Source organism: Aspergillus oryzae, chromosome 4 (genome assembly GCF_000184455.2).
Source record: "Aspergillus oryzae RIB40 DNA, chromosome 4".
NCBI lineage: Eukaryota > Fungi > Ascomycota > Eurotiomycetes > Eurotiales > Aspergillaceae > Aspergillus > Aspergillus oryzae.
The window spans coordinates 4082655-4106965 of record NC_036438.1 but is presented as its reverse complement, the minus strand read 5'-3'; the positions used below and the strand labels follow the sequence as shown (position 1 = coordinate 4106965).

Here is a 24311-nt window from a genome sequence, read left to right as displayed (position 1 = left end):
TTGCGTGTCTTACATCCTCTGCGGGATGGTAGAATAGAATAAGCTTGCCACGTTGAAGCCTGAAGAGATGACGTGATGGATGCTGGGTGAGCATGATCATGGTAATGGGATAATATCGTGAGGTTTAGTGCCGGGCCTATCTGATCGAAAAAAAAAGTGGATCATCTATCTTATTCGGTTGGTCCGATGAAAATTGGGCCAAGTAGCACGGTCACTCGCGCTTTCCAGTTGAGGTGCTATTGGATGCCATTTGTGTCTTTCAAGAGAATACATTGTGGATACAGTTGTGTGGAGGGCACACGGCCTCCACAGGTTCAGGATCGAGCCAATTGTGATCTGGCAAACCCTAATGAATGTAACCTCGTCATCACACAGTCGATTCAACTAATAAAATTATAGTTCAGCTGAAGCAGGGAAGTGCACTGTGGATGATTCAAAGAGCTCAATAAATATGGAATTAAGGGCATTACCTAGTCCGCGATATGTACTCATGCTTGCGATCATTGTCAGGTTGCCATGTTGGTCCTAGTCAGCCTCGTCTTGTGTCTCACGGGCTTCTGTCTTCTCCAATGGGCTCTGAAGGAGAGGAAGATTGTGAAAGGGCTCCCGCCGGGGCCGAGGCCAAAGCCCATAATCGGTAACCTGTTGGACCTGCCACCACCGGGCGCTCTCGACTGGCTGCACTGGCTCAAGCATAAGGAACTGTATGGTAAGAGGACGCTCTCGGGTGTAACGGCAAGGACACAACCCACATATTAACCATATAACGTTTTCAATAGGGCCAATTAGCTCAGTAACGATTTTTGGTCAAACAATTATCATCATAAATGGACATCGAGTCGCAAATGAACTCATGGAGAAACGCTCGGGAGTGCACTCCTCCAGGCCACATGTTCCCATTGCAGAACTGTATAGAAGCCTGTAGACTGTCCCGTGAATGCCAAAAGCGAAGGAGGGCTAACTAGCTTGCTAGAGCAGGCTGGCAGTATACATTGGGCTTTATCCCTTACGATAGCCGGCTGCGCGCGTATCGGAGAGCGTTACATCAAGAGATGGGCAATGCTACTTCGATTTCGAAATACCATAATATTCTGGATATGGAAACACATCGTCTATTATTCCGTATACTGAAAACCCCAGATTGTCTTATGCAGCACCTCAGAAAGTAAGTAGTTAAAATTTCTAACCACGAGACTGAGCCGTATTAAATGGTCGTACATATATGTAGGGAAGCTGGCTCTATCATCTTAAGAATTACATACGGCTATATCACGGAGCCGGAGGCATATGATCCTTTGATTGACTTGGTTGACAAAGCCATGGAGGACTTTGCACAAGTTATTCTTCCTGGAGGTTGGCTAGTTAATTTTATTCCAATGCGTACGATACTTTTCTGTCGTTAGTAAAGGGGTGTTAACTGATAAAAATACAGTGAAATATCTACCCAGCTGGTTTCCTGGTTGTGATTGGCAAAGAAGGGCTAAAGCGTTCAAGCAAAGGGCAAAGGCGATGACAGATATCCCGTACGCCTTTGTGAAGCAACAACATGAGCAGCAGAAGCATATACCATCATATGTGTCAAGGCTTCTCGAGCAGAACAATATAAAATTGGGCTCGGAGGAGGAGTTGGTGGTAAAATGGTCTGCCCAGTCTATCTACGGCGGAGGAGCTGAAACAGTACGTTGCCAATTTCTAATAGATTACTATTTATGTATGGCCGCTGATTATATTCCTAGTCCGTCTCTGTATTTGCATGCTTTTTCCAGGTTATGGCATTACACCTGAATGTACAGAAGAAGGCACAGGAGGAAATCGACCGTGTTGTAGGAGCCAGTCGTCTACCAGATTTATCCGACTGTAAAAATCTTCCATATATCAATGCGGTGGTAAAGGAGGTTCTCCGATGGCACCCAGTTGCGCCTATGGGGGTTGCTCATGCATCAAGTAAGGAAGATATATACCACCGCTATGTTATTCCTAAGGGTGCGATCTTGGTCCCTAATATCTGGTGAGCAAACCGTTATTCTATCTATATTCTTTCCAGTACTGTCTACTAATAGATTTTCTATACAGGGCCATGGCTCATGATCCAGATTTTTATCATAATGCAATGGATTTTGAACCAGAGCGCTTCTTAAAGTCCGGTAGAAATGAACAAAATCCGGAATATGACCCGCACCAGTTTATCTTCGGGTTTGGGCGTCGAACCTGCCCAGGACAGCACCTGGTTTCTGCTAATCTATCCCTTGGTGTTGCGCGAGTGTTGGCTGTTTTTAATATTACCAATGCAGTTCGGGATGGAAAGAAAGTTCCTATTTCTCCCGAGTTTTCCCCTGGGGTTATTAGTCGTCCGGCTCCATTTGAACTGAGTATTCAGGTCCGTAACGCGGAGTGTAAGAGGCTCATTGAAGCAGTGGGGATGAAGTTTCCTTGGGAAGAGAGCCATGCGGAGGCACTCGCACAATTGAGGATCTGATTTAACGACCCATTGGTCCCGAGTTGGATAGGGGTGAGTAAGAGGCGGGAAAAGACGTTGAGGTCTACTGAGGAAGAGATGTATAAGAGGGGAATGGCCGAGAATAGATGTCTCATTCGTCTTAACCGCCACACACTAGCTGTTACTATCATTTTCAAGAAACAATGCGCCGATTATGGTAGGTGTCCTGCCTAGTAGTGATATATATATCAATGTCTAGGAGCGGAATGATTTTGCATGCTCAACCGTTGTATGGAAGGAAATCAGATGCAAAAAGTCTTTCGCGGGAGGTGTCAACTGTGACATCTTTAGAAGGATTCATTTTTGAGATTTGTATGGCACTTTGGGGCCAGGAATGACATCAGGAACAGGGTCATAGTGCCAAAATCTGTCCACGCCATCATGTCTCTCGAATATCTGGATTGTGTCCAAGACCTTTTCTCCAGAGCGCTTTTGTGGCTGAGAGGTCACATACACAAGGATGAAGCATCGAAGAGCATTGTTGCGGCGTGGCACATGGAGAATATACTTTTAAACTATATTCATTACTCGTACAGTTCAGCACCAGGACATAGTTAACGGTCAATCTGACGAACGGATAATGGTCTGAAGATCTACTGTACATGGCAGAAGGCTTGCGAACTAAGGAAGGATACCTAGACAACTCGAGACCGAAATACTTAACTCTCGTGACGATAATAGAAACATCCCGGACACTGAATCTTGTTCTTCTTTATCAGTCAGAGGGGACCTTTTATTCAGGGGGTTCGTCCGGTATCCGACATAGATTCCTTATTGACTATACGACTTCTAGATCACGCGGCCTCTCTTCGGGCTGAACGGATCTTTGTTGAAGACAGGCACGTCGAAGGAGTGATGGTGCACCATTAACTTCCCGGTCAATTACCCAGAGTAAGTATATGTTGATATTATTGATCAACTTGGGAAGCTTCAGGTAGAAATCTGCACTGCATACCTGCATGAATGCCTCAGGAAGGTTAAAAGGATTTCTTCGCTCCCAACGACGCAAGGGGCGAGATATATTTTGAAGCTCACTGGTCTATTTTGTTCGGTTATAGTAACCGATCTTCCTTGCATATTGCTTAACATAACATGCAAGGGGCTTTGGAGATATATATAAGCCTGGGGAAATCAATGACACATGGTTTGAACGCCGTATTTGTTGTCCCCTCACCACCTTGTCGCTATCTATTAGGGCCAAGATTGACCATGCAAGGTTCAAAGCATGGCTCTGATGGAGCGCAATATGCCTTCCCAACTTGGCGGAAATGTTTGATTCTCACCGATGCTTGCTTCGTGGTTTTCACCAGTTCTTCCGCCCTGTGCTCCATGTTTCCGGCGACCGCGCAAATCGCAGCCGAGCTGTCCACCACGGTAGAAACACTCCATATTGCTAATGCGTGTGTCCAGATTGCCATGGGCATATCTTTGTTCGTCTGGCAGCCGATACGGAGTTTTATTGGGCGCCGGAATGCATACCTTCTGGCAATCCTCACCCTTTTCTGTTTCTCTATCGGTGCAGCCCTAGCTATCAATGCGAGCATGTTCATCGCGATGAGAATCATTGTTGGGATCACAGGGACGTTCCTTCTGGTGGCAGGACAAGAACTACTGGCAGAGACATTCGATCCGGTAAGTAGGAATAGCACTGGGCAAGCTTGAATTTCCGCGCATACGGCTTTTGTTGTTTATATAGCTACTTGGCTGAGAGATGTTTCATCGTATCTGGGAAATAGGTTGCACGTGGAGCAGCATTCGGATATATGCAGATAGGAAATACCACAGGTCTCACCATTGGTATGTCGAGGATGCAGGATTCCATCGGCCACGACTTTCCTGATTGACCTTGTTTCCAGGACCTTGTATTGGCGGCATTATTGTCTCTTTCACCCGTTGGCGGATAATATACTGGTTACAAGTCGGATTAGCCGGCTTAGGCCTGATACTATCGTCGCTCTTTATTCCGAATGAGAAAGGAAAAAGCGAAACAGTCCATGGATCAATTTCAAGACTTGCGGCATTGAATCCGGTAAATCTCCTCAAGCCGCTCGTTTACCCAAATATAGTTATCACAGTAAGTCATAAGCGTTTGTCCTTTGATCAGCACAGCGACCCCAAGAGGGTTCCGAGAGGTGTCCCGAGATACAGCATATCCTTACATCGAAGCAGGATATTGCGTGCGGCTTTCTGGTATTCTTCCAATTTATTGTCCTCACATCTATCCCACATATTATTAATCCTCGATTCCACTTCACCACACCGTTGGTCAGCGGTCTTTTCTATCTCGCACCTGGGGGAGGCTTCGTTCTTGGATCATTAGTTGGGGGGATTGTCTCTGACAGGACCACGAAACGGTACATTGCGAAGAGGAACGGGATCCGTTTACCTCAGGATAGGCTGAACGGTAGTCTACCCATGTGGCTGGGGTTCATGCCCGTAAGCATGGTCATTTACGGGTGGACGTTGGACCTGGAAGTGGGCGGAATGGCTGTCCCAATTATAAGCGTGTTTTTCGCGGCTGGTGGTATCGTTGTAGCTTTTAACGGGCTCAATACGTACACCGCGGGTGAGTTATTCTTCCTTAATCACTGGATGGTAGACTAAAGGTTTCCTAATTAATGGCTCCCACAGAAGCACTCCCTGAACATCGATTCGCTGCCATCAGTGGCAAATATATCATCCAATATGGATTCGGGGCTGTGAGCACCGCCGCCGTGGTGCCATTGATTGATGCCATTGGGGTGGGTTTGGTATTCACTATCTGTGAGTTTATCTTTCGTTGCGCTTTATGATCCTGTGAGGACGCGGGGGTGCTGATGTGATCATAGGTGCTATAATCAGCGTTATTGGGGGAGTTGGGGTCTTTCTTGTTGCCAAGTATGGCCTTCAGATGCAGAATCACCGGTTTAGCTCGAGAGTATAGGTCGTGGTATTCCACGATTAGGTACTTGGTGATTGTTCATGGCGAGAGGAGGGGGAAATAGTCAATACTTAATGGCCCCATGGGTGCTGGAAGCTGAATAGACTACTCCGTCGGTCCACATAACTAACTCTACGGGCAACGCAACAGTGGGCTCTACTTACCGTATAGCCTAAATTACTTGACCCGCCTTCGTGCATATCCGTCTGGTCTCGGTCCTGGAGGTACTTTTTAGATCAAGTTTTATGGAAGCAAAGTGGACCCGGTTGTTGACTTCTGAGAATTCACCAGGTCGATCGAACCGTGTCAAAGTTCCAACTTTCTATTTGAGGAGCGTACAGCACAGTCCCTCTTAAGCAGCTCCTCGTGGGATCTAATCTAACTGTATAGAGTATGATTGACCATGAGGCATCGTCGTTGCCTTCTTTGGGGTAGAAAATAGCGATCTAAATAGCTCAATCAGGAGACGATCGGCAGAGGAGCTGATCTTCTCTGGCCACACCTGTCAAGTTTCATGATGAGCATTTGCACGATGCTTATCAAGAAGACGCGGTAGAAGAGGGCCAGTGTACGAGTGCCGGAAAAAAGCGAACATCGTGAAGGATCGCCTCCATCCGCGGGGCTGGCTAGAGAATATACAGAAAGGCCAATCGCCTTCAGTTTCTGATCTCAGCTCGCGGGGATGCGCACGGATCACCGGCCCTAATGGGTTGTTTTTGAGACTCGTCGAACGGCTGCTCCATTTTCCGCTTCTCCAACTTCCATCTTGGGGAAAAAACACTGAGGTGCGACTAGACATGTCTCCTCGCTTACTCCATGGCTTCATGTCAGCTTCGCTCGATTGGAGTTTATTTAAGATCACTTCGTCACCCTTCACCCACCATGACTGAGATGGGTGACCGCAGTAATTGACATAGCGATGAACCCTCATTCGGATGTGTTTCGAAACAATGTCATCGCCGTCGATGTGCTTGCTGTCGTCAGCATCGTGCTTCGTTTTGTCGCTCGACGCATCCGCAAAGTGACTCTAGGTGCCGATGACTGTCTCATCGTTGCAAGCCTGGTAAATCCGCTATTGGTGACTCTGGCTAATCGCAATACTAATGAGATATCGGTGTGTAGGCTTTGCTCTTCACGATTTCCGGCATTGCTCTGGGAAGTAAGGTGGGACCCCTGCCAGGTCTCTCTCGAGATCACTGCTAACGAGTCATGTTAGTGATTCATTATGGAATGGGATACGACAAAGAGGATCTTTCCGCCGAAAGCTCGCTGATGGTGGCTAAAGTAAGTACTACCTTTGGTGGTCTTGAGCTAGAGCAGAGAATAATCCATGAGGGATCTAGCTGCTCTACGTCTTTGAGATCCTTTACGTGGTCAACCTCCTTACCATCAAGCTTTCAATCTTGATGATGTACCGCCGTATTTTCACCAACATCTCTCGTCTGTTCCGCGTAGGCGCAATGATCTGTGGTGCGGTGGTCACTCTCTGGGCCACTGCCTTTGTGCCGACCGCCATTTTCCAGTGCACGCCGGTGGCCAGGGCTTGGGATATCGATATACCTGGTCACTGCATTAATTTACAACTAGGCTTCTACTGTGTCGCGCTACCCAATATTCTCACCGATATTGCCATTCTATCTCTGCCCATCCGATCTTGTTGGCAGTTACACCGGAGCGTCCTCTACCGTCTGTCCCTCATTGGTGTCTTCATGTTGGGTATTTTGTGAGTGGCCGTGCAATCTCAATGACTAGACGATGGGGTTATGCTGACTATACATTCCCATGGAAGCGTTGTCGGTGTGAGCATTTACCGATTTACACTTCTGTTTATATTTACACCACACAATGTCCCTGGTATGTACATCAACATTTTCCCCTAGCTATCGGAGAAGATTAATGATTCTCTAATCGGACCCGCGGATAAGGAACTATCGGACCAGCGACGATATGGTCAGTTATTGAGTGTGCGGTGGCTATACTCTGCGCATGTCTGCCCACCATAACCCCGGTGCTACGGATAGTTTGTCTTAAGCTCAACTGTCCCTGTTGGTCAGAGGGACGGTCAGGCTCTCAAGGCACTGTCAACAATGACAACCCAGCTCCCGTCCGTCGACGCGTATTCAAGGTGTGGGACAGTATTAGTTTTTCACAAGGCATCAGCACTCTACCGACCCAGAACACCCGGACAACTCAATCTGATCAGCAATCCTTGGTGAACACTCCTCCCTCGACGGAGAACACCGACTTGGAGCTATCACACCTCACAGTGTGCTCGACGGTGCGGTCTGATCGCAGCACATTGGGAGACCCAGCCCTACCGCCAGGACATGTGTAGCCAAATTCTACGATACTTGTGTTATTGTTTTTCGAGAGAGTCATTAAAACCTGCATAAGAAGGAGTAAATCATCTCACAATGTTTGAGAGTAAAAGAGAGTAAGAATTTTGACAAAATCTGTTCATAATCTTAAGACCGCCGACAATGCCACAATCCTCATCATAGACGAATAATCTATAATAAAGAAGACCATTATTCGGTACTACTTCAACCATAAATTGACATAGACGAAATATTATTGAACCCACCCTTCTATGAACTTTAAACAAATACCGACATATCATTCGTACTACCGAGCCCATCTAATATGCCGTCAGAGATATAGACCCACCGAGGATCGATTATCCATCATTATATCACCAAGCGAAGGATCACTGCCAAGGCCTGTCAAGCCTATCATTTGCTCATCAAACAACGCATTGATACATGCGGTAAGTGACAAAGTACTGGTGCACAGTTGCTGCCAGCTCATCAATGCATGCAAGGTCCGTGCCATATGGCCGGAATCCTTTTCCGCGCTGAATTTGTGAAGACAAGTGGTGGTCAAGGGGTAGTGTTTATGATGAGTCGCGCCTAGACATGGTAGGTATGTTCCTTCATAGTCCAGGCACCTTCATATACAGCAGACTAATGCAATGCAGTCCATGTCACTGCATGAGGCACACGATTGTCGATGACACCTCGCCGGGGTTTTGTCCGATGCTATATACCCTGATCTATCATAAATTTCAAAAGGTTGAGTAAGAACATCTGACAACGGGGGGCATTCTCTGCAATTCCATAGGGATGTAACTGGGTCTTGGAGTGTCTTGTCCAATCTAGCAGATGCCAATTACTAGCATATTTAGAGCCAACACATAATAAAGATAGTGTTAAATAAGGGATCATAAAACAATAAGGATATAATCTGGGATACAAAGGAAATTGCAATATAAACTGTACATCTATATTCTATAAGTCACAAGAACAACCCTGTTTATTTCCTACCTCCTGCCATCACCCGCCAGCCCCTACGGTACTATCATCCATACCACAGTCCCAGCCACAGCGATTGCGACTACGACCGTAATAATCCCCGCTCCCGCCCGATCACCAGTAGTAATTGGCTTCGGCTTATTCGGCTCCTCATCACTATGGTGGTCGATCTCGGTTTCTGTGGCATTTGGGTTAGACTCGATAGTCTTGGGTGATTGCGCTTCGAAGAGCATTAGATTGCTCGTGATACCACCCAGGGCAGCCATCTGGACCTCCAATCCAGTTGGACCCACTGGCTCGGTTGAATACCACCGTTCTCCGCAGAGGTTTTGGTCTCCCCCGGAACATTGCTTCGAGATAGCAGCAGCGGACCCCTGCAGCTTAGGCGTGATAAGCTCTCTCGTTGAGGGAACCAGAATTGCCGTGAATGCTAACCACATAGCGACGTATCCCTTGAAGCAGAGCTGGTTCCGGTCGCATGTCAGGATAGGTTCACAGGCAACTTCGGAGAGTACAACGCCGTTACCTTCTTTCGGGAAGAAGGTCGTCAATACAGAATTTAGAAGGCCGTCAACACGCTTGAGCCACTTGTCTGAGCCATTTGTCTGGTATTGTCAGATGATTTCCTCACCCCGAAAAGAGTGGTGAAACTACTTACATGGTTATACATGAAAGCCGCGCCGGCGAGATACGTGCCGTAGTTGTAAGACCACTGCTGGTCTCCCGCATCGCTACAATTGTTCAAATTGGACGTTGAGTCAGCGATGTACCAACGATCAGTTTGTAGAAGTGGCGTGCTGGCCGACCAGTCCCAGATACGGTCTGCCCATTCCGAATAGGTCTCATTCTTAGTGAATCGAGCCAGTCTGGCCGCCAGTTCAAAAAGCCCACCGTTTGAAATTGCGTTTTTCATAGTGTACCCTTCCTGGTAGGGCCAGAGCTGCCACCGCATGCCGCCGTTGCAGGCTGATTTATCCCATCGTTCTACTTCCATGTTGAACACCACGCGGGCAAGAGATGTCCATGAGGGCTTGCCGGAGATCTCCGGGAATCCGGCCTCGGAGGCGGTTATCGTTGCTAGACCCCAGAACATTTGGTCGTCGTTGCCCTGATGAAGGTTAGTGATCCTGTATAGTACAGCAGGGACGAATACAGCAGAGACAACGTACCAACCAGTCGCTAACATTCTTAGAATAGTAATCATAATTCTCGCCCGCTTGGAACATTAAATCATTCGATACGACGGCATTGTAGGTGTCATCGCCGGACGCTTGCCAATATTGAATTAACGTCATGAACATGCTCCCGGCCACATACCATGTGTCGGTGAGTTTGCCGGGAATGCCTTCGGTTTCATTCTTCTTGTAGAAATCCATCATGGGTGCAGCAACGGCCTTGCCGGCCTGCTTCAGGGAGTCTGCCGAGCACAGTGTCAGTATGCATGTCTGAGTCCATCATGTATTAAGACCCCATACATACCGACATTATTCACATCGATCCCCAGATCGGCTAGAGCTCCTTGCCCAGAGAGGAATACCAAGACGGCCAAGCCAACTTGGCAGAAGCTTAGACAGCGCATCAGTACCGGTTGTAGTCTCCGAGACCCGTCGAGGTGTTACGCTATAGAAACTTGATCGACTGCCAGCATAACAGATCCTTATCAAGAATTTTGAATAAACAACTTTATGACTGGCGAACCATGGATAACCACTCCATGGACTCAAAGGCAAATGAGGAAAAAATAAGGGGGATCATTCTTTAACCTCATTATGCGAGGCTAATCCAAGCACCCAATCATTCCAACACAGCGGGTCCAATTTCGCTTATGCAGTGAGAAACTGAGACATCCGATGAAGGCGAAAAACTAGCGATCCTTTGGCATGACGCTAACCGTGGAACCCTAATCTTTTTTGGCGGGAGCTTCCGCTTAGAGTGACAGGGTCTGGCGCGAACCCTGATGGCTAGGCTAAAAAGAGATTACTGCATGAAAGACTGGATCAGTCTAGGACCCTAGGTGGGTTCTGGTATTTTTATCTTCGTATGAGTGGTTTCAGCTAGCTTGGAGTAACCAATGGGACTTTGGCATTTGCATGACACTGCCCAGCGTTTCCCATTCTTGGTTTGGTTCATTCTAGCCTCCAGGGCGCATCCCGATATTCTCTCCAACTGGAGGATTTATGTCTATTGGATACTGTCTAGGACCGGTATAATGATACCGGAAAATTATTCCCATCCTTATGAGCATGGTAATGCAGTCTGTGTGGACGATATGGGCCATAACGAAATATATGGTGAAAAAGGACCGTCGGACCCACGTGCTTCCTCCACTGACCAGCCAATGCCCTAGCACGGCCAATTATCATACACCTCGATCTTTTAAGCTTGAAAGGACTTGCCTATCTAATGATCTAGACAAGGTATTGTATATTTTGATCTTACCATTTCTTGAATGTTCACTATCTTTATTAGAGTGGATGAAATTCTACGTTGTCGCTATGCTGCTCGAAGCAGAGTTGATCCAAGGTCAGTTGGCATTATGAATCTCTCGGTCTTTGTAGGAATTCAAAATGATTCTGGTAGAGGAAGGCAAGGGAAAAGTGTCTATTTTACAAGTGAGCCTGAGCGAGTACTTTATGCTTCTCAAAACAACCTGCTGTTGACATCTTGACCAATATACGAAGTGATCAAGATGTAGGTAGTGGAAGACAATGATCAGATTTCCATTCCTAGAACAAGTATAACCTATGAGCAGTTTTCAACTTCTTGTGAAGCTGACATTGATCTAAATTCTACATTTTCACAACAAGCTAGTAACAATGAGCATACTCTATATTATACCCCAGTTCTTCGTTTCACAAATATTCTACTAGGGCTGTATGGTATGTGGTTATACTGATGTTTATGGCGAACTAACAGGGCAATAAACACGTAGATCGTGCTCACAATCACTACTATATACAAAGACGCATGGCAACGCCGAGACAAAACTATCAATGCAGCATGTCTTCCGATTTACTACGAGAGTAACACATACCGTTTAACTGTCATTCATGATGTTGTGCTTCCTCTCTTCAGCTATGTCCACACTCAGAAGTTGAGATATACTCAACACAAACACTACCCTCATTCCTCGAATCCTCTGACATTGCAACACTCTTCCCCCTCATGCCCATTATGAACCGTGGCCGAACAAACACCGACCATGAGAGACACCCAGGTGATGAACCCAGAGACGCACCATCACCCACAAAATTCACACCACAGCGCGTAACCTCAACCCCTACCAATAAGGGCAAACGTCCCAAGAAAGCACGTAAGCTCTTCCAAAACATATCCCACAAATCTCAAATATATTAAGCTCCACTAACCAGATAAACCCACCATCCCAGGTTCAACTACCCATGATCTCCCAATAGCAGGACCGAACCCCAACTCAGCAATCGAATACTACTCAAACCTTCCAGTACAACGATACCTAGACTGGCAGACAGACGAAAATAACCGCCCGATTATACGAGAACTGACGAATAACCTATCGCGACTGGCAGCATTCGTTCAAACACGCGGCACCGAAGCCTCCGAGCCATGCTCTTTCTGCAGCGAGCAGCTTGGCGCATGGCGGTCTTGTATCATAGGTTCTGATACGACCGCTGACACCAAGGTTCATGGGTCTTGTGCGAATTGTCGGTTTAGTAGACGGTATACCTGTGCTCATCGTGAGTGTAATTCTCTTAGTGTGTTTTGGTGTATGCTTATGGGTTGGGGTTAGGTATTTACCGTGAGAGCTCTGAAGATACCGGTAGTTCGTCTGGTACGAGGGAGGGAACTGAACCGTCGTCACGGCCTGTCGACAATGAAGGGTTCCATATCGCACGTCCTGTGTCCGATGAAGAGGTGGAGAGGTTTCTTCTGCTTTTGCAGCCGAAGTCATCTCAACAATGTGGTCCCAATGCTCAGAAGACGCCTGATGTGCAAGGGTCCAATGATCCGAAGTCTGTCACGACGAAGGGACAAGAGTCTGGTAAGAATGTGACTTGTATAGCCACGACTTCTTCGGCGGACGTCAGGGTGAGGTGTAAGCATGATGGCAAAGCAATACCTTTTCCACTTAGACCTGAGGCTTTTCACGACCTTCCGTTGCTCAGACAAGCCCTCCTTGATATGACGCAGCACTATAATGTGATAAGAAGACGAACCGAGCAGATTGAGGGTACAGAGCAATATCGAAGTACAGTTAACCCTGGGATCTTGTTAAGGATGGGTAATCACGCTCATTACGTTGTGTGTCGGGCCCGCTGATATCAATTCGCGGAGGGCTTTTGCAGGATGATGTACGATACTTGTTTCCTTCCTTGTATGATTTTTTTTCAAGGGTTGGTCTTGTGATCTGGAGATCCAGGGCTCATGTTAAATGAGGCATTGTCCTTACTATTGCCATTGAACATAAGGCAAACTGGCATGTTTTCTGATTTTGACAATCACGTCTGGGGACCGACGCTAATCAGGTAGTCTCGAATAAAATGTAATATCGTAGCACCACCTAAAGCCTCGCCTTCTTCTCCAAAGCCTTCCGCCTCGTACGAAGCGCTTTAGTCTCCTCCTGCAGCGCAAGACCCATCATGATCTCCTCGCTTCCACCTCCCACAACATGGACCCTGGCATCACGACTAATCTGCTCAATTCGTGCTCCCTTTCCAGCCTTGTTATACCCGGCACCGCCAAGGATCTGCTGAGCCTCTCTAACGCTCTTCTCCAGGGCCCTGGTAGACATTACTTTGAGCAACGCAGTCATACCCCCAATTCGGACATCGTCGGTGGGTCTGTCCTTGGTAAGCTCGATGATATTAACAAGCTGTTCCATGAATGCGTATGCGGGTTCGATCATGAGCCCGAACTTGAATATCTTTGACTGTATGGCCTGTCTTGTTATTAACGGGGCGCCGAATGTCTCTCGCTGTGTCGCGTAATGAAAGGCATCTTCGGCACACACGCGAGCTAGACGTAATGATGCACAGGCGAGGCTGAGACGCTCGGGGTTGAAATCTAACATAGCGTTAGCATTGTATACTTTTGATAACTTGTGATATAGGACGGACGTACTTGACATGATCAGAGGAAAGCCCTTGTTTTCCTCTCCTATGAGGTGGTCTACCGGGACCCGGACATCGTCTAGTTCGATGAATGTGGATCCTATCGCACTGTACATTAGCAACAAAACGAAAAATTTTCAAAGAGATATACGGGCCCTTACCGCTTGCGTGAACACCAGAGTTATACATCCTTCTTCGCGTCACCCCGGGAGCCGCCAGAGGAATCACAAGTAAGCTAATACCACCCTTTCCAGGCCCTCCAGTCCTCACCGCAGCAGTACAATAATCAGCCCAAATACCATTGGTAATCCATTTCTTCGCCCCGTTGACAACATAGACATCACCTTCGCGCCTCGCCGTCGTCGAGATATTAGCAACATCCGATCCCGCTATCAAACCATCAGTAAACAACAACATCCATCATCCGATGAGAACATAACAAACCATCAGGCTCCGTAATCCCCAAACAACACCGAATATCCCCCTTAGCAACCTTCGGAAGCCACCTCTGCCTCTGCTCCTTTGTTCCAAACCGTGCAATCGGCGGACACCCAATATTATTCCCTCCTCCCAGTCCCCAAATCACACCCACGTATCCGGTTCGGATAAGCTCATCAGCAACAATGAGCGAACACCACGTATCCCACTTCTCGCGCGGGATGTTATTGGGCAGGAACAGTCCGGCGGCATCTTCGATCGTCGTCAGGGGATGAATGATTCCGAATCCTAGTTCACAATGGCGCCGGCGGACGGGTTCGGGGACTTGGCCTGCGGCTTCCCATTCTTGGGCGTAGGGTGCGATTGATGATTCTACGTAGTTGCGGACATAGGCGCGAAGATTGTGGTGGAGGTCGGTGTAGTATGGGTTCTTGATGTCGAGTTGGGGGAGTAATGGCTCACTGTATGGGGCTGTTGGGGCGCGGTCTTGGCGGGTCATGGTTATATGAGTTTAGATCAATTGAAGAGAGTAATTAAGGGCATTCCGGGGTTGAACATGGTGTGGTTGTAGATCAGGGTCTCTTTATCCTAACCGGGGTGACATGACATATGCGGGGAAGTTAACTTTCTGCAGACGTCTTGACCGAGACCGAGGAACTCGGACTTCCCGCATGTGTCTCTATCCAAGAGAAAAGTATTATAGTGAGAGGAATGAGAGTTAAATTGTAATATATGCGTATTTCACAGTTTTATTGGCCACAATATCTTCGACTTGCATTTTCAAGTCTCTGATGTAATTTATGTTCTCAGCGCTTCAATGAGACATATGCACAATAATACAATATGTGAACAAATACGCTACTCCTGGTATAGATATCAATTAGGAGCATGGTGCCCTCTGAGCGCCAGTTAGAAGAGCTTGCAGATGCTGTTTGACGTCGGATAAGCTCCAACGTTTCTGGGGCAGAGGTTCCAACATCCCACTGATGCAAGTCATCAATTCCTCGGCGATACACACCTCCCCATTAAATGTCTCCAGTCCTAGATCAATCTTCTGGGCAAAGTCACAAGGGAATGACGCACGTCCTATAGCGGATCCGGTTGACTGATCCTGTTGGCAGCGCGTTAGTTCACCGAGAACGAACTGGCGTTCCATCTTTGTGTTCAAGCGATACAGAAGCTCAAAAAGGATCACTCCAAGTGCAAAGACATCCAGAGACTCGTCAATCTTGTAACAGCTGCCGGTCTCTTCTGAGTTCTCGGGGCTATCTACATAAGGATGAATCAAAGGTGGGCGATAGAACTCTGTCCCAACCACACGATTCACCTTCGTTCTATGCTGCAAAGAGGTATTGTCCGACTGATTCTCGTTGAAGTGGGAGATATCGGCAACTAGACCGAAATCACCGATTCGAGGGTGCGAGTACCATGAAGAATGTTCGTTATCTAACTGACAAGGAGGGCATCCTTCAGAGTCTCGAGATTCCGGACACGACAGAAATATGTTAGCAGGCTTGAGATCCCGGTGTACTATGCCCTTCGAGTGCAAATATTCGACTCCTGAGATTATACGTAGCATGAGTCTCAGAGACGGGGCCAAGTGGTAACAATGTCGGCGTGGGACTTGGCCATCTTCAACCTCACGTGGCTGCGAGTTCAAATAGGAGCTAAGTGAAATGGGATGCAGTGACATCTGAATATGCAAAACAACTGCAGGAACTTGAGGCCCGCCTCGATGTCGTCGTTGTATCTGCAGCTTGGATGGGTCGTAGCTCAACCCATCCGTGAAAATATCGTCATCCGTCCCTCCGAAAGTAGACACCTGACTGTTAGTAAAAGCGTCAAAGTCACGAGGAATCGATTCGGTATCCTCGTCGTCTTCAATGTCCCCAGCCGAAGCCTGGGAATATTCGAACACGACTCCGAAGCTCTCGCTGTCGGTCGATTCGGGTCCGGCCAGAGCGCTTTGGGTGTTCTCACTCTCAACTCCAACGGCTTCGTGTCTGGTTCGGACATAACCCGATACATGCGCCTGTTCTACCCATGCCCCGTAGTAGCGGACCACGTTTGTGTGCTCAAGCCGAGCCAGGGTTCTAATTTCCTTCATGATACTTTCCAGCTGGTTCTCGTTTCCATCTTGTAATTGCTCAAGCCGTCGCTGGCTGATAGGGATCTTCTTTACCGCATATGGCTGTCCGTCGATATGGTTTTTCACATGATACACCTCTCCAAATGATCCACGGCCGAGGACTTTAACTTCGGCAAACTCCGTCGCATAACGAGATAAGTGATTATGTGGTGTCGGCAGATTGGTTTCAAACAATGGGAAGCTTGCAGGTGAGCTTCCTGCAAGGTGCAACGATTGGCTTGGTAGGCTTCCTACGTCAAGATGAACATTTTCCAAAGCCCTGATATTCTCCGTACTGGGGAGTCGTTTGCCGATGTCTGCAAGCGAAGGCCTGTATAGTCCACGTTTCGCTGGCCCTGCATACGCTTGATCCGGGTTATGTTGCACAATATTCGAGGCCTTCGAAGCTAAGACAATATCTCCAGTTGTTGTGCGCGATGGTACACGCCGCTGAGCATCGTCTATGCTGAGATCCTCCAGGGCCGACATACCGAGAACATCAAGATTGTCTCGGTAATACTGTCTTGTTGTCCGCAGCTCGTCTTTGTCGATCCCCCCGGCTATGACCCCATGGGAGGAGAGAAATCGTGACTTATAATTATACATCTTCCTTCCAAGGTACTGGACTTCTGGCGAGTCACGTGTGTATCGCTTGTGTGAGCCTTCTTGTGCATTGAGAATATCCGCCGCCCGGCTAAGACAGTAGAATTCAAGCAGAGCAGCTGTCATCATGTTAGAATGAACTTCGGTGTCGACATCAAGGTCATTGTTTTCATTCGCAAGACCATCGAGGCTTTCATAACTGCTTCCTTCCAAAAGGGGAGGTGACTTCGTTCCCGTTCCGGTAGCCTTAGGCTTCTTGGCAGTAGATCTGCTTGATGGAGCATCTTCTTGTTCGCTCGGACCCTTATCCAAGCCAGATTCCTCAGACTCAGAGTCGGAAGAGAAATCTGCGGGTGACCTGAACATCGACATTTTTAAATTAATATAATTCAAACAGGTCGAAGCATCAGATTTGCGGCTACGCTAGAGCCATGTAAGGACATGACACTGGCCATCTAATAGCGTCGTTTCGAGGTACGATAGCAAGAATTGTTGAGTGTTTGATCAAAATAAAGCCCCCATACCAGGGAGCGCTACCAAGTATCTGCAAGGGGCGTGATGGAAAAATTGTGCGATATATACTTTCGTTGGTAAAATCTGTGCCAATTGGGATATGACGGTGACCTCAATGGGTTTTAAAAAGCCAGCTTGATCGGCGAGCTTTGGAGTTGACAACTGTTGTTCAGAAGATGCCACGGTTTCTGGTTCCAATTGGTTCTCACACAGCACGGTTCCGTTGGCCTTGTCCGCCTTCCATGCGATTCTAAATTCCAGATGCCATCAACAGGGCGCACACTAGGCAACGCTGTTGACTCAGAGTTGCGGGTTCCCACAAACCCCACCAAATCAAAGATGCGCTCGTGTTGATCAAACTAGAGTCTCCCGAAGAGTCGGTAAACTCCCTTGGCCGGTGAGTTCATTCGGCGTGGGCTCGGGCTTTGTTGGTGGGAAGTGGGATTCTTTCCGTGAGTCAAAATCAAAAGTCGTTCCTAAAAGTGGACTCCCGCCACGCTGCCTTAGGCCGCCACCTCCATCCGCTGTGCCTTTTCACCCCACATTTCGACCACATATACTCGGGATTGGACAGAAGGAGGTTATTTTATTCGGTTCTGTAAATGCACTTAGACAGATATCATCTCCTTCTTCACGAAGTATGTTCGGCAACCCTCGGCAGCTCCCCCGGGTACTGCCGGTGCGTCTACTGGGATAGATATATATAGTTCATGGCCTGATTCCCTCGGGATACGAAATACCAAGAGGACCACCCCCACTTTAGTTTTCTACAACGTGATTGTTGATATTTAAACGACATGCATGACCTTCAGAATACATTCTCCCTGTGCTTTCGAGGCCAGAATCCCCAATACCTGCAGCAAGACACAATGGAATCCTCAAAAACTACAGCTGATATTGCTATTGTTGGCGCAGGAATTGTGGGGTCCGCGCTGGCTTATTTCTTATCGCAGACCGATAAAAAAGTGGTTCTCATCGATCGCTCATTTTCAGAGTTGAAAGGCTCGACGGGTCATGCCCCCGGCTTCGTTGGTCAATTCAATGAATCCGAGGTTCTCACACGCCTTGCAATTGAAACTGTGGGAGAATACACGAAGGTACCCGGCGGATTTGATGTTGTTGGAGGTCTTGAGATTGCTACCAGCTGTGAAGGTGTCGCCCGATTAAGATCGAGATGTGAGATGGCCAAGAGAGCTGGACTCTCCGCCGAATTAATATCCTCCGGGCAGGCAACTAGCTTGGCCCCAGAACTGGTCAATGACGACAACCAAATAGCCTTGTACTTTCCTGGTGATGGTGCTGCGAACGCTATCAGAATAACTACGTTTTATCACGAAAACGCACGGGCTCGGGGCGTCGAACTCATCGAAGCAGAAGTTACCGAAGTCCAACAGGCCAATGGCTGCGTGAATGGTGTGATGACCACATCGGGGCTCATCCCGGCCAAGAAGGTCATTATCGCCACGGGAATTTGGGCAACTAACCTTTGCAAGTTCGACATTCCAATCCCGATCGTACCTGTCGCGCATCCATATATGTACGGCGAGCATCACGCCCCAAAATTACGCAAGGCGCCTTGGGTCAGATGGCCACAGCATCATGTATATGCTCGTGATCATGGTACTTTCTTCGGCTTGGGCTCTTATGATCATGCCCCGGTTTTCAATGAACCGAGGGATACTGCTATCGGTGACTGGATTGGACAATTCGATGAAACATTAAGCCAAGCCATGCGTTTCATACCCGAGGAGACGCAGCTCGTTCCGAGAGAACGATTCAACGGTATATTCTCAATGACGCCGGATAATATGCCGTTGGTAGGAAGTATCCCCTCCATCGAGGGTCTATACATGGCAGCGGCGGTGTGGGTTACCCACGCAGCTGGAGCAGCAAAGTTCTTGGCTCAAATTCTGGAAGATCAGCCAGTCGATGATGGTATTAGGCGAGCACTGGATCCTAGCAGATTCCAAGGAAGAGATATGGCAACCTTGACACGGGAATCTCTCAACGGTTACAACAACATCTACAAGACAGAGGAGAGCCGAGCGCAAAGTATGTAACTTACCTTCTTAAGGGAGCGGTGTTCGTCGGTTGGTTTGTGACAGTTAGACGTGAGCTGCTTGCTGTTCAGAGCATCTTCACAACTATCGAGGACCTCCTTCAAGATCATGTCTTCGGATGAAGTGACCGAAAGGTCATGCCTATACTGTATTGCATTTCTCAACTCTATATATTGATCTCGATTTTATATAAGATACCAATGACTCTGCCGTTTGAATAATGGTACTTGGCTTACCCGGCATTTGTAAGAGTAATATCGTTCAGTATAGACCACCCGCGGCGTATCTCCATGAAAATTAGCGATTGACTTGAGTAGACATTCTCTTAAACTTTATACGAGTTATAATACTTCATCTTTTACTGCAGATGAAACGATGGTACTACGGGGGTGTATAATTATGACGTCATCAGGCCGAGCACAATTGTACCATTTGTAATCATAAGTACCAGCATTAACACGTGGACCGATAAATTGGAGCACTATCTACTGTGTATAAGGTAAAAAAAAAAAAGAAAACTCGACCGGAATATTCTTCCTTGACCTGGTCTTTCGTAAGACTACTCCGCAATTGGGATAGGAATAGTCGCTATCAGCACGTGACCTCAGCCAACGCGTCACGTCCGGCGCGAACAAGGCACGACCTGCATGAATGGAGCATAATTGCCCGCGACTCCGCCTATAGTGCGTTCCATGTGTTGGTTTCTCACGACTCGCCAACCCTTCTTCACATAGGTCGCATAGTTGATAGTATCGGCCTACTGCGGCGGTTTTATGATCTTTCCGTCATGCCCGAAGCTGTCGCGACGCCCCAAAAGCGGGTTCTGGGAGATGCATCGAATAATCCGCGCGGTATCCTGAAATCCCCAGACGCCAGCAAAAAACGGAAAATAGACAACAGACTATCCGCAAGAGTCAATCCGCCTTCTCAAAATGGCCAACGAAAAGTGCCCGGTTCGAGTCAGTTACAGAAGAGTCAATTCGAGGAGGAAGTTCTTGAGAAATTGACGCAGGACATCAATGACTTGAAGGACAGTAATGCGGAGAAGGACCAACAATGGGAGCGACCTCCGCTTGGCGAGTTTGACCCTACAAAGGAGAATGTCTGCTTCCAGCAGATCGATGCAGAAGAGGGAACACTCTTGGGTGGCAAACCAGCCGTTAGACTGTTTGGAGTCACAGAGGTATTGTCTGCGCGGTGTCGATAATCTCCGAATTGCTCTAACGTACCGTACAGGCTGGCCAATCCGTCTTGCTGCATGTCACCGGCTTCCAACACTACCTCTATATCGCCGCTCCTGTGAACTTTACCAAAGAAGACTGCGACCCGTATCGGGCTTTCTTGGAAAGCAGAATCGGTAACTTCCAGACTATGATCCAATCGGTTCAAGTAACCCTGAGAGAGAATATCTATGGCTATCAAGGAAATCAAAAGAGTTGGTACCTTAAGATCACTGTCACGGAGCCGAAGTTTATCAGCAAATTGCGAGGGGCTTTGGAGAACGGGGGTCAAAGTATGAATTACAAAGGCCTTTGGACTGGCATTGAAAAGATTGCCACCTTTGACAACATCCAATATCTTCTGAGGTTTATGATTGACACGAACATCTCCGGAATGTCTTGGGTAGAAGCCAAGGCAGGGAAGTACCGGCTTATTCACGAGAAAGAAAAACACTCCAATTGTCAGATCGAAGCCGTCGTCGACTATCACGACCTTATCGCCCACCCGCCTAATGGTGAATGGGCTAAAATGGCGCCTCTCCGTATATTATCTTTCGATATCGAGTGTGCTGGACGAAAGGGTATTTTCCCAGAACCGAATCAAGACCCTGTCATCCAGATCGCCAACGTCGTGACTCGCTATGGAGAGTCTAAGCCTTTCATCCGAAATGTATTTGTTTTGGATACGTGTAGTCTGATTGTCAACACCCAAATCCTGGAGTTTGAAAAAGAAGAAAAAATGCTTATGGCCTGGCGCGATTTTGTGCAGAAAGTTGACCCTGACGTTATTATTGGATACAACATTGCGAATTTCGATTTTCCTTATCTCCTGGATCGAGCAAAACACTTGAAGTGCACTGGGTTTCCGTACTGGACTAGGCTGAACGGAGTTATGTCTCAAGCCAAGGAAACAAACTTCTCAAGCAAACAGATGGGTAACCGTGATACAAAGGCTACCAACACCAACGGAAGAATCCAACTGGACCTTTTGCAATTAGTCCAAAGAGATTACCACCTGAGAAGTTATACACTGAACTCGGTGTCTTACGAGTTTCTGGGTGAACAGAAGGAAGATGTTCACCACACAATGATCACTGAATTGCATAACGGAACACCCGACTCAAGGCGACGTCTTGCCGTGTACTGTCTCAAGGATGCATACCTACCTCAGAGATTAATGGACAAGCTCATGTGCCTCATTAATTATACCGAGATGGCAAGAGTAACGGGTGTTCCGTTCAATTTCCTTTTATCACGAGGCCAACAGGTCAAATTCATGAGTCAGTTATTCCGGAAGGCTCTGGAACAACAACTCGTCATTCCAAACAACACCCCGGAAAGTGAGCAGGAATACGAAGGTGCTACTGTCATCGAACCGGTTCGTGGCTACTATAATGTTCCTATCGCAACCCTGGATTTTGCCTCCCTATATCCCTCTATCATCCAAGCCCATAATCTATGTTACACAACTCTATTGAACAAGAAGGCCGTTGAGCGCTACAATTTGAAGAAGGATGAAGACTATATCGTGACGCCTAATGGGGACTTGTTCTGCACGACCAAGGTGCGCAAGGGTCTCTTATCCCAAATTCTAGAAGAACTGCTCGCGGCGAGAAAGCGAGCGAAGAAAGAGTTGGCGGTTGAAACAGATCCATTCAAGAAGGCTGTCTTGAACGGAAGACAGCTTGCGCTCAAGATAAGCGCTAACAGTGTTTACGGTCTCACGGGTGCCACGGTTGGAAAACTGCCATGTTTGCCTATTGCAAGTAGTACGACCAGCTACGGTCGTCAAATGATCGAAAAAACAAAGCAGGAAGTGGAAGCACGGTACACCATTGCCAATGGCTATTCCCATGACGCAAAAGTCATCTATGGTGATACCGACTCCGTCATGGTCAAATTTGGTGTCACGGAGCTAGCGGACGCCATGAAGCTTGGACAAGAGGCCTCGGAATACGTCTCCTCAAAATTCCTCAAGCCAATCAAGCTTGAGTTCGAAAAGGTGTACTTCCCGTACCTCCTTATCAACAAGAAGAGATACGCTGGTTTATACTGGACGAAAACCGAGAAGTATGATAAGATGGATACCAAGGGTATTGAGACTGTTCGTCGTGACAACTGTTTATTAGTGCAAAATGTCATTGAGACCGTGCTGCACAAGATCTTGATCGACAGAGATGTTGATAGTGCCCAAGAGTCAGTCTCCTCACACAGTGCTCTTTAGTCTTTAGCGTTACCATAGCAGCACAACTAACGTGACTCTAGGTATGTCAAGGAAACGATTTCGGACCTTTTGCAAAACAAGGTCGATATGTCGAAGCTTGTGATCACAAAGGCTCTTTCTAAGTCCGACTACGCAGCCAAGCAGGCACACGTAGAACTTGCTGAGCGCATGAAGAAACGTGATGCGGGTTCTGCACCTACCCTTGGTGACCGTGTTGCATACGTTATTGTCAAAGGTGCTGGTGGCTCAAAGAACTACGAGAAGTCGGAAGACCCTATTTATGTTCTTGAGAACAACATCCCTATCGACACGAAGTATTACCTGGACAATCAACTTGCAAACCCTCTCGGCCGTATCTTCGAGCCCATTCTTGGAGAGAAGAAGGCCGGTCAGCTTCTTACCGGCGAGCATACGCGTTCCATCTCAGTAGCCGCACCGACTATGGGTGGGCTTATGAAGTTTGCGAAGAAAACTGCAACCTGCATGGGGTGCAAAAAACCTCTGTCTGGCAAGGCTGAAATGGCCGGTGCTGTGTGCGAGCACTGTCAGCCGCGGCTTGGCGAGCTGTATACGAGATCGCTGACGAAAGTGTCAGATCTCGAGGTCCGATTCGGGCGACTGTGGACCCAGTGCCAGCGCTGCCAGGGTAGTTTGCACTGTGAAGTCATCTGTTCATCTAGGGATTGTCCGATTTTCTATATGCGTATGAAAGCAAAGAAGGACGTGGAGGATGCACAAAAGGAACTCTCTCGGTTTGATTTCGATGCCGGTGCATGGTAAACCCTATATTTCTGGGTATGGTTAGCGCAGTTTAAGTATCAAGAGTCCTTTGATTATTTATTGGGGTCGATCGTTTTTTATGGCGTCTTGGGAACTAGCATGGATAATGATGGAACAAATCCGGCCTAGAGGATTGTGTCTAGATACCAAATAATGAGATTATTCGAACATATTTACATCTTTACACCACTTCCTTTCCTAGACAGCCCAGCGACTTTCTCTTTCGTTTTAGTGCTCAACCCTCGCTGCCTTTTGCTCACAGAGTAGATTTGAGTATGTGAGCGCCCTGTGCTGGGCGGCTTTTTGGAGACCCTATGTACGTCTCTGCAACTAAGAAGCTGGTACATACAACCAGAGGATATGGAGAACAGGCCTTCACGTCCCCTCTACCGTACTTAAGCCAGCATAGTGAACGTAGGAAGGGGTAAGAAGTTGAGGTTTTGAATTGAGAATCTGTCTACTTTGGAGTCCAAGCCTAATAGATCCTGTACCAATCTGAAGAAACAAGGTCTGATTCCTTGATTTTA

General features: G+C 47.6%; 7 protein-coding genes across 7 annotated transcripts; 5 read left to right on the top strand and 2 right to left on the bottom strand.

Moving 5' to 3' along the window:
- Nucleotides 1-516: 516 nt before the first annotated feature.
- AO090102000168 (cytochrome P450) lies at nucleotides 517-2476 on the top strand (the record flags this gene model as incomplete). Its single annotated transcript, XM_001822348.1, has 7 exons — nucleotides 517-709; nucleotides 780-909; nucleotides 974-1165; nucleotides 1229-1380; nucleotides 1433-1677; nucleotides 1737-2008; nucleotides 2074-2476. 7 exons carry the CDS (start codon nucleotides 517-519, stop codon nucleotides 2474-2476), a joined length of 1587 nt encoding a protein of 528 aa, XP_001822400.1.
- Nucleotides 2477-2569: 93 nt separating this feature from the next.
- On the top strand, nucleotides 2570-5420 carry AO090102000169 (uncharacterized protein; the record flags this gene model as incomplete). Its single annotated transcript, XM_023236948.1, has 7 exons — nucleotides 2570-2654; nucleotides 3693-4129; nucleotides 4234-4294; nucleotides 4354-4571; nucleotides 4619-5063; nucleotides 5129-5260; nucleotides 5326-5420. The coding sequence occupies 7 exons, from the start codon at nucleotides 2570-2572 to the stop codon at nucleotides 5418-5420; spliced, it is 1473 nt and encodes a 490-aa protein (XP_023091702.1).
- Nucleotides 5421-6336: 916 nt separating this feature from the next.
- Nucleotides 6337-7144, top strand: AO090102000170 (uncharacterized protein; the record flags this gene model as incomplete). The annotated part of the gene is given in 3 exon segments (XM_023236946.1): nucleotides 6337-6628; nucleotides 6634-6701; nucleotides 6761-7144. Coding segments are annotated over 3 exon segments (744 nt in total).
- A 1619-nt stretch (nucleotides 7145-8763) lies between these two features.
- On the bottom strand, nucleotides 8764-12060 carry AO090102000171 (glycoside hydrolase family 76 protein; the record flags this gene model as incomplete). The annotated part of the gene is made up of 4 exons (XM_023236945.1): nucleotides 8764-9333; nucleotides 9387-9836; nucleotides 9898-10145; nucleotides 11967-12060. 4 exons carry the CDS (start codon nucleotides 12058-12060, stop codon nucleotides 8764-8766), a joined length of 1362 nt encoding a protein of 453 aa, XP_023091704.1.
- A 1208-nt stretch (nucleotides 12061-13268) lies between these two features.
- On the bottom strand, nucleotides 13269-16873 carry AO090102000172 (uncharacterized protein; the record flags this gene model as incomplete). Its single annotated transcript, XM_023236944.1, has 5 exons — nucleotides 13269-13771; nucleotides 13829-13918; nucleotides 13980-14207; nucleotides 14263-14686; nucleotides 16439-16873. 5 exons carry the CDS (start codon nucleotides 16871-16873, stop codon nucleotides 13269-13271), a joined length of 1680 nt encoding a protein of 559 aa, XP_023091705.1.
- A 1424-nt stretch (nucleotides 16874-18297) lies between these two features.
- On the top strand, nucleotides 18298-19687 carry AO090102000173 (NAD(P)/FAD-dependent oxidoreductase; the record flags this gene model as incomplete). The annotated part of the gene is made up of 2 exons (XM_023236943.1): nucleotides 18298-19282; nucleotides 19632-19687. The coding sequence occupies 2 exons, from the start codon at nucleotides 18298-18300 to the stop codon at nucleotides 19685-19687; spliced, it is 1041 nt and encodes a 346-aa protein (XP_023091706.1).
- A 660-nt stretch (nucleotides 19688-20347) lies between these two features.
- On the top strand, nucleotides 20348-23784 carry AO090102000174 (DNA-directed DNA polymerase delta POL3; the record flags this gene model as incomplete). The annotated part of the gene is made up of 3 exons (XM_001822354.1): nucleotides 20348-20743; nucleotides 20797-22976; nucleotides 23046-23784. The coding sequence occupies 3 exons, from the start codon at nucleotides 20348-20350 to the stop codon at nucleotides 23782-23784; spliced, it is 3315 nt and encodes a 1104-aa protein (XP_001822406.1).
- Nucleotides 23785-24311: the final 527 nt, after the last annotated feature.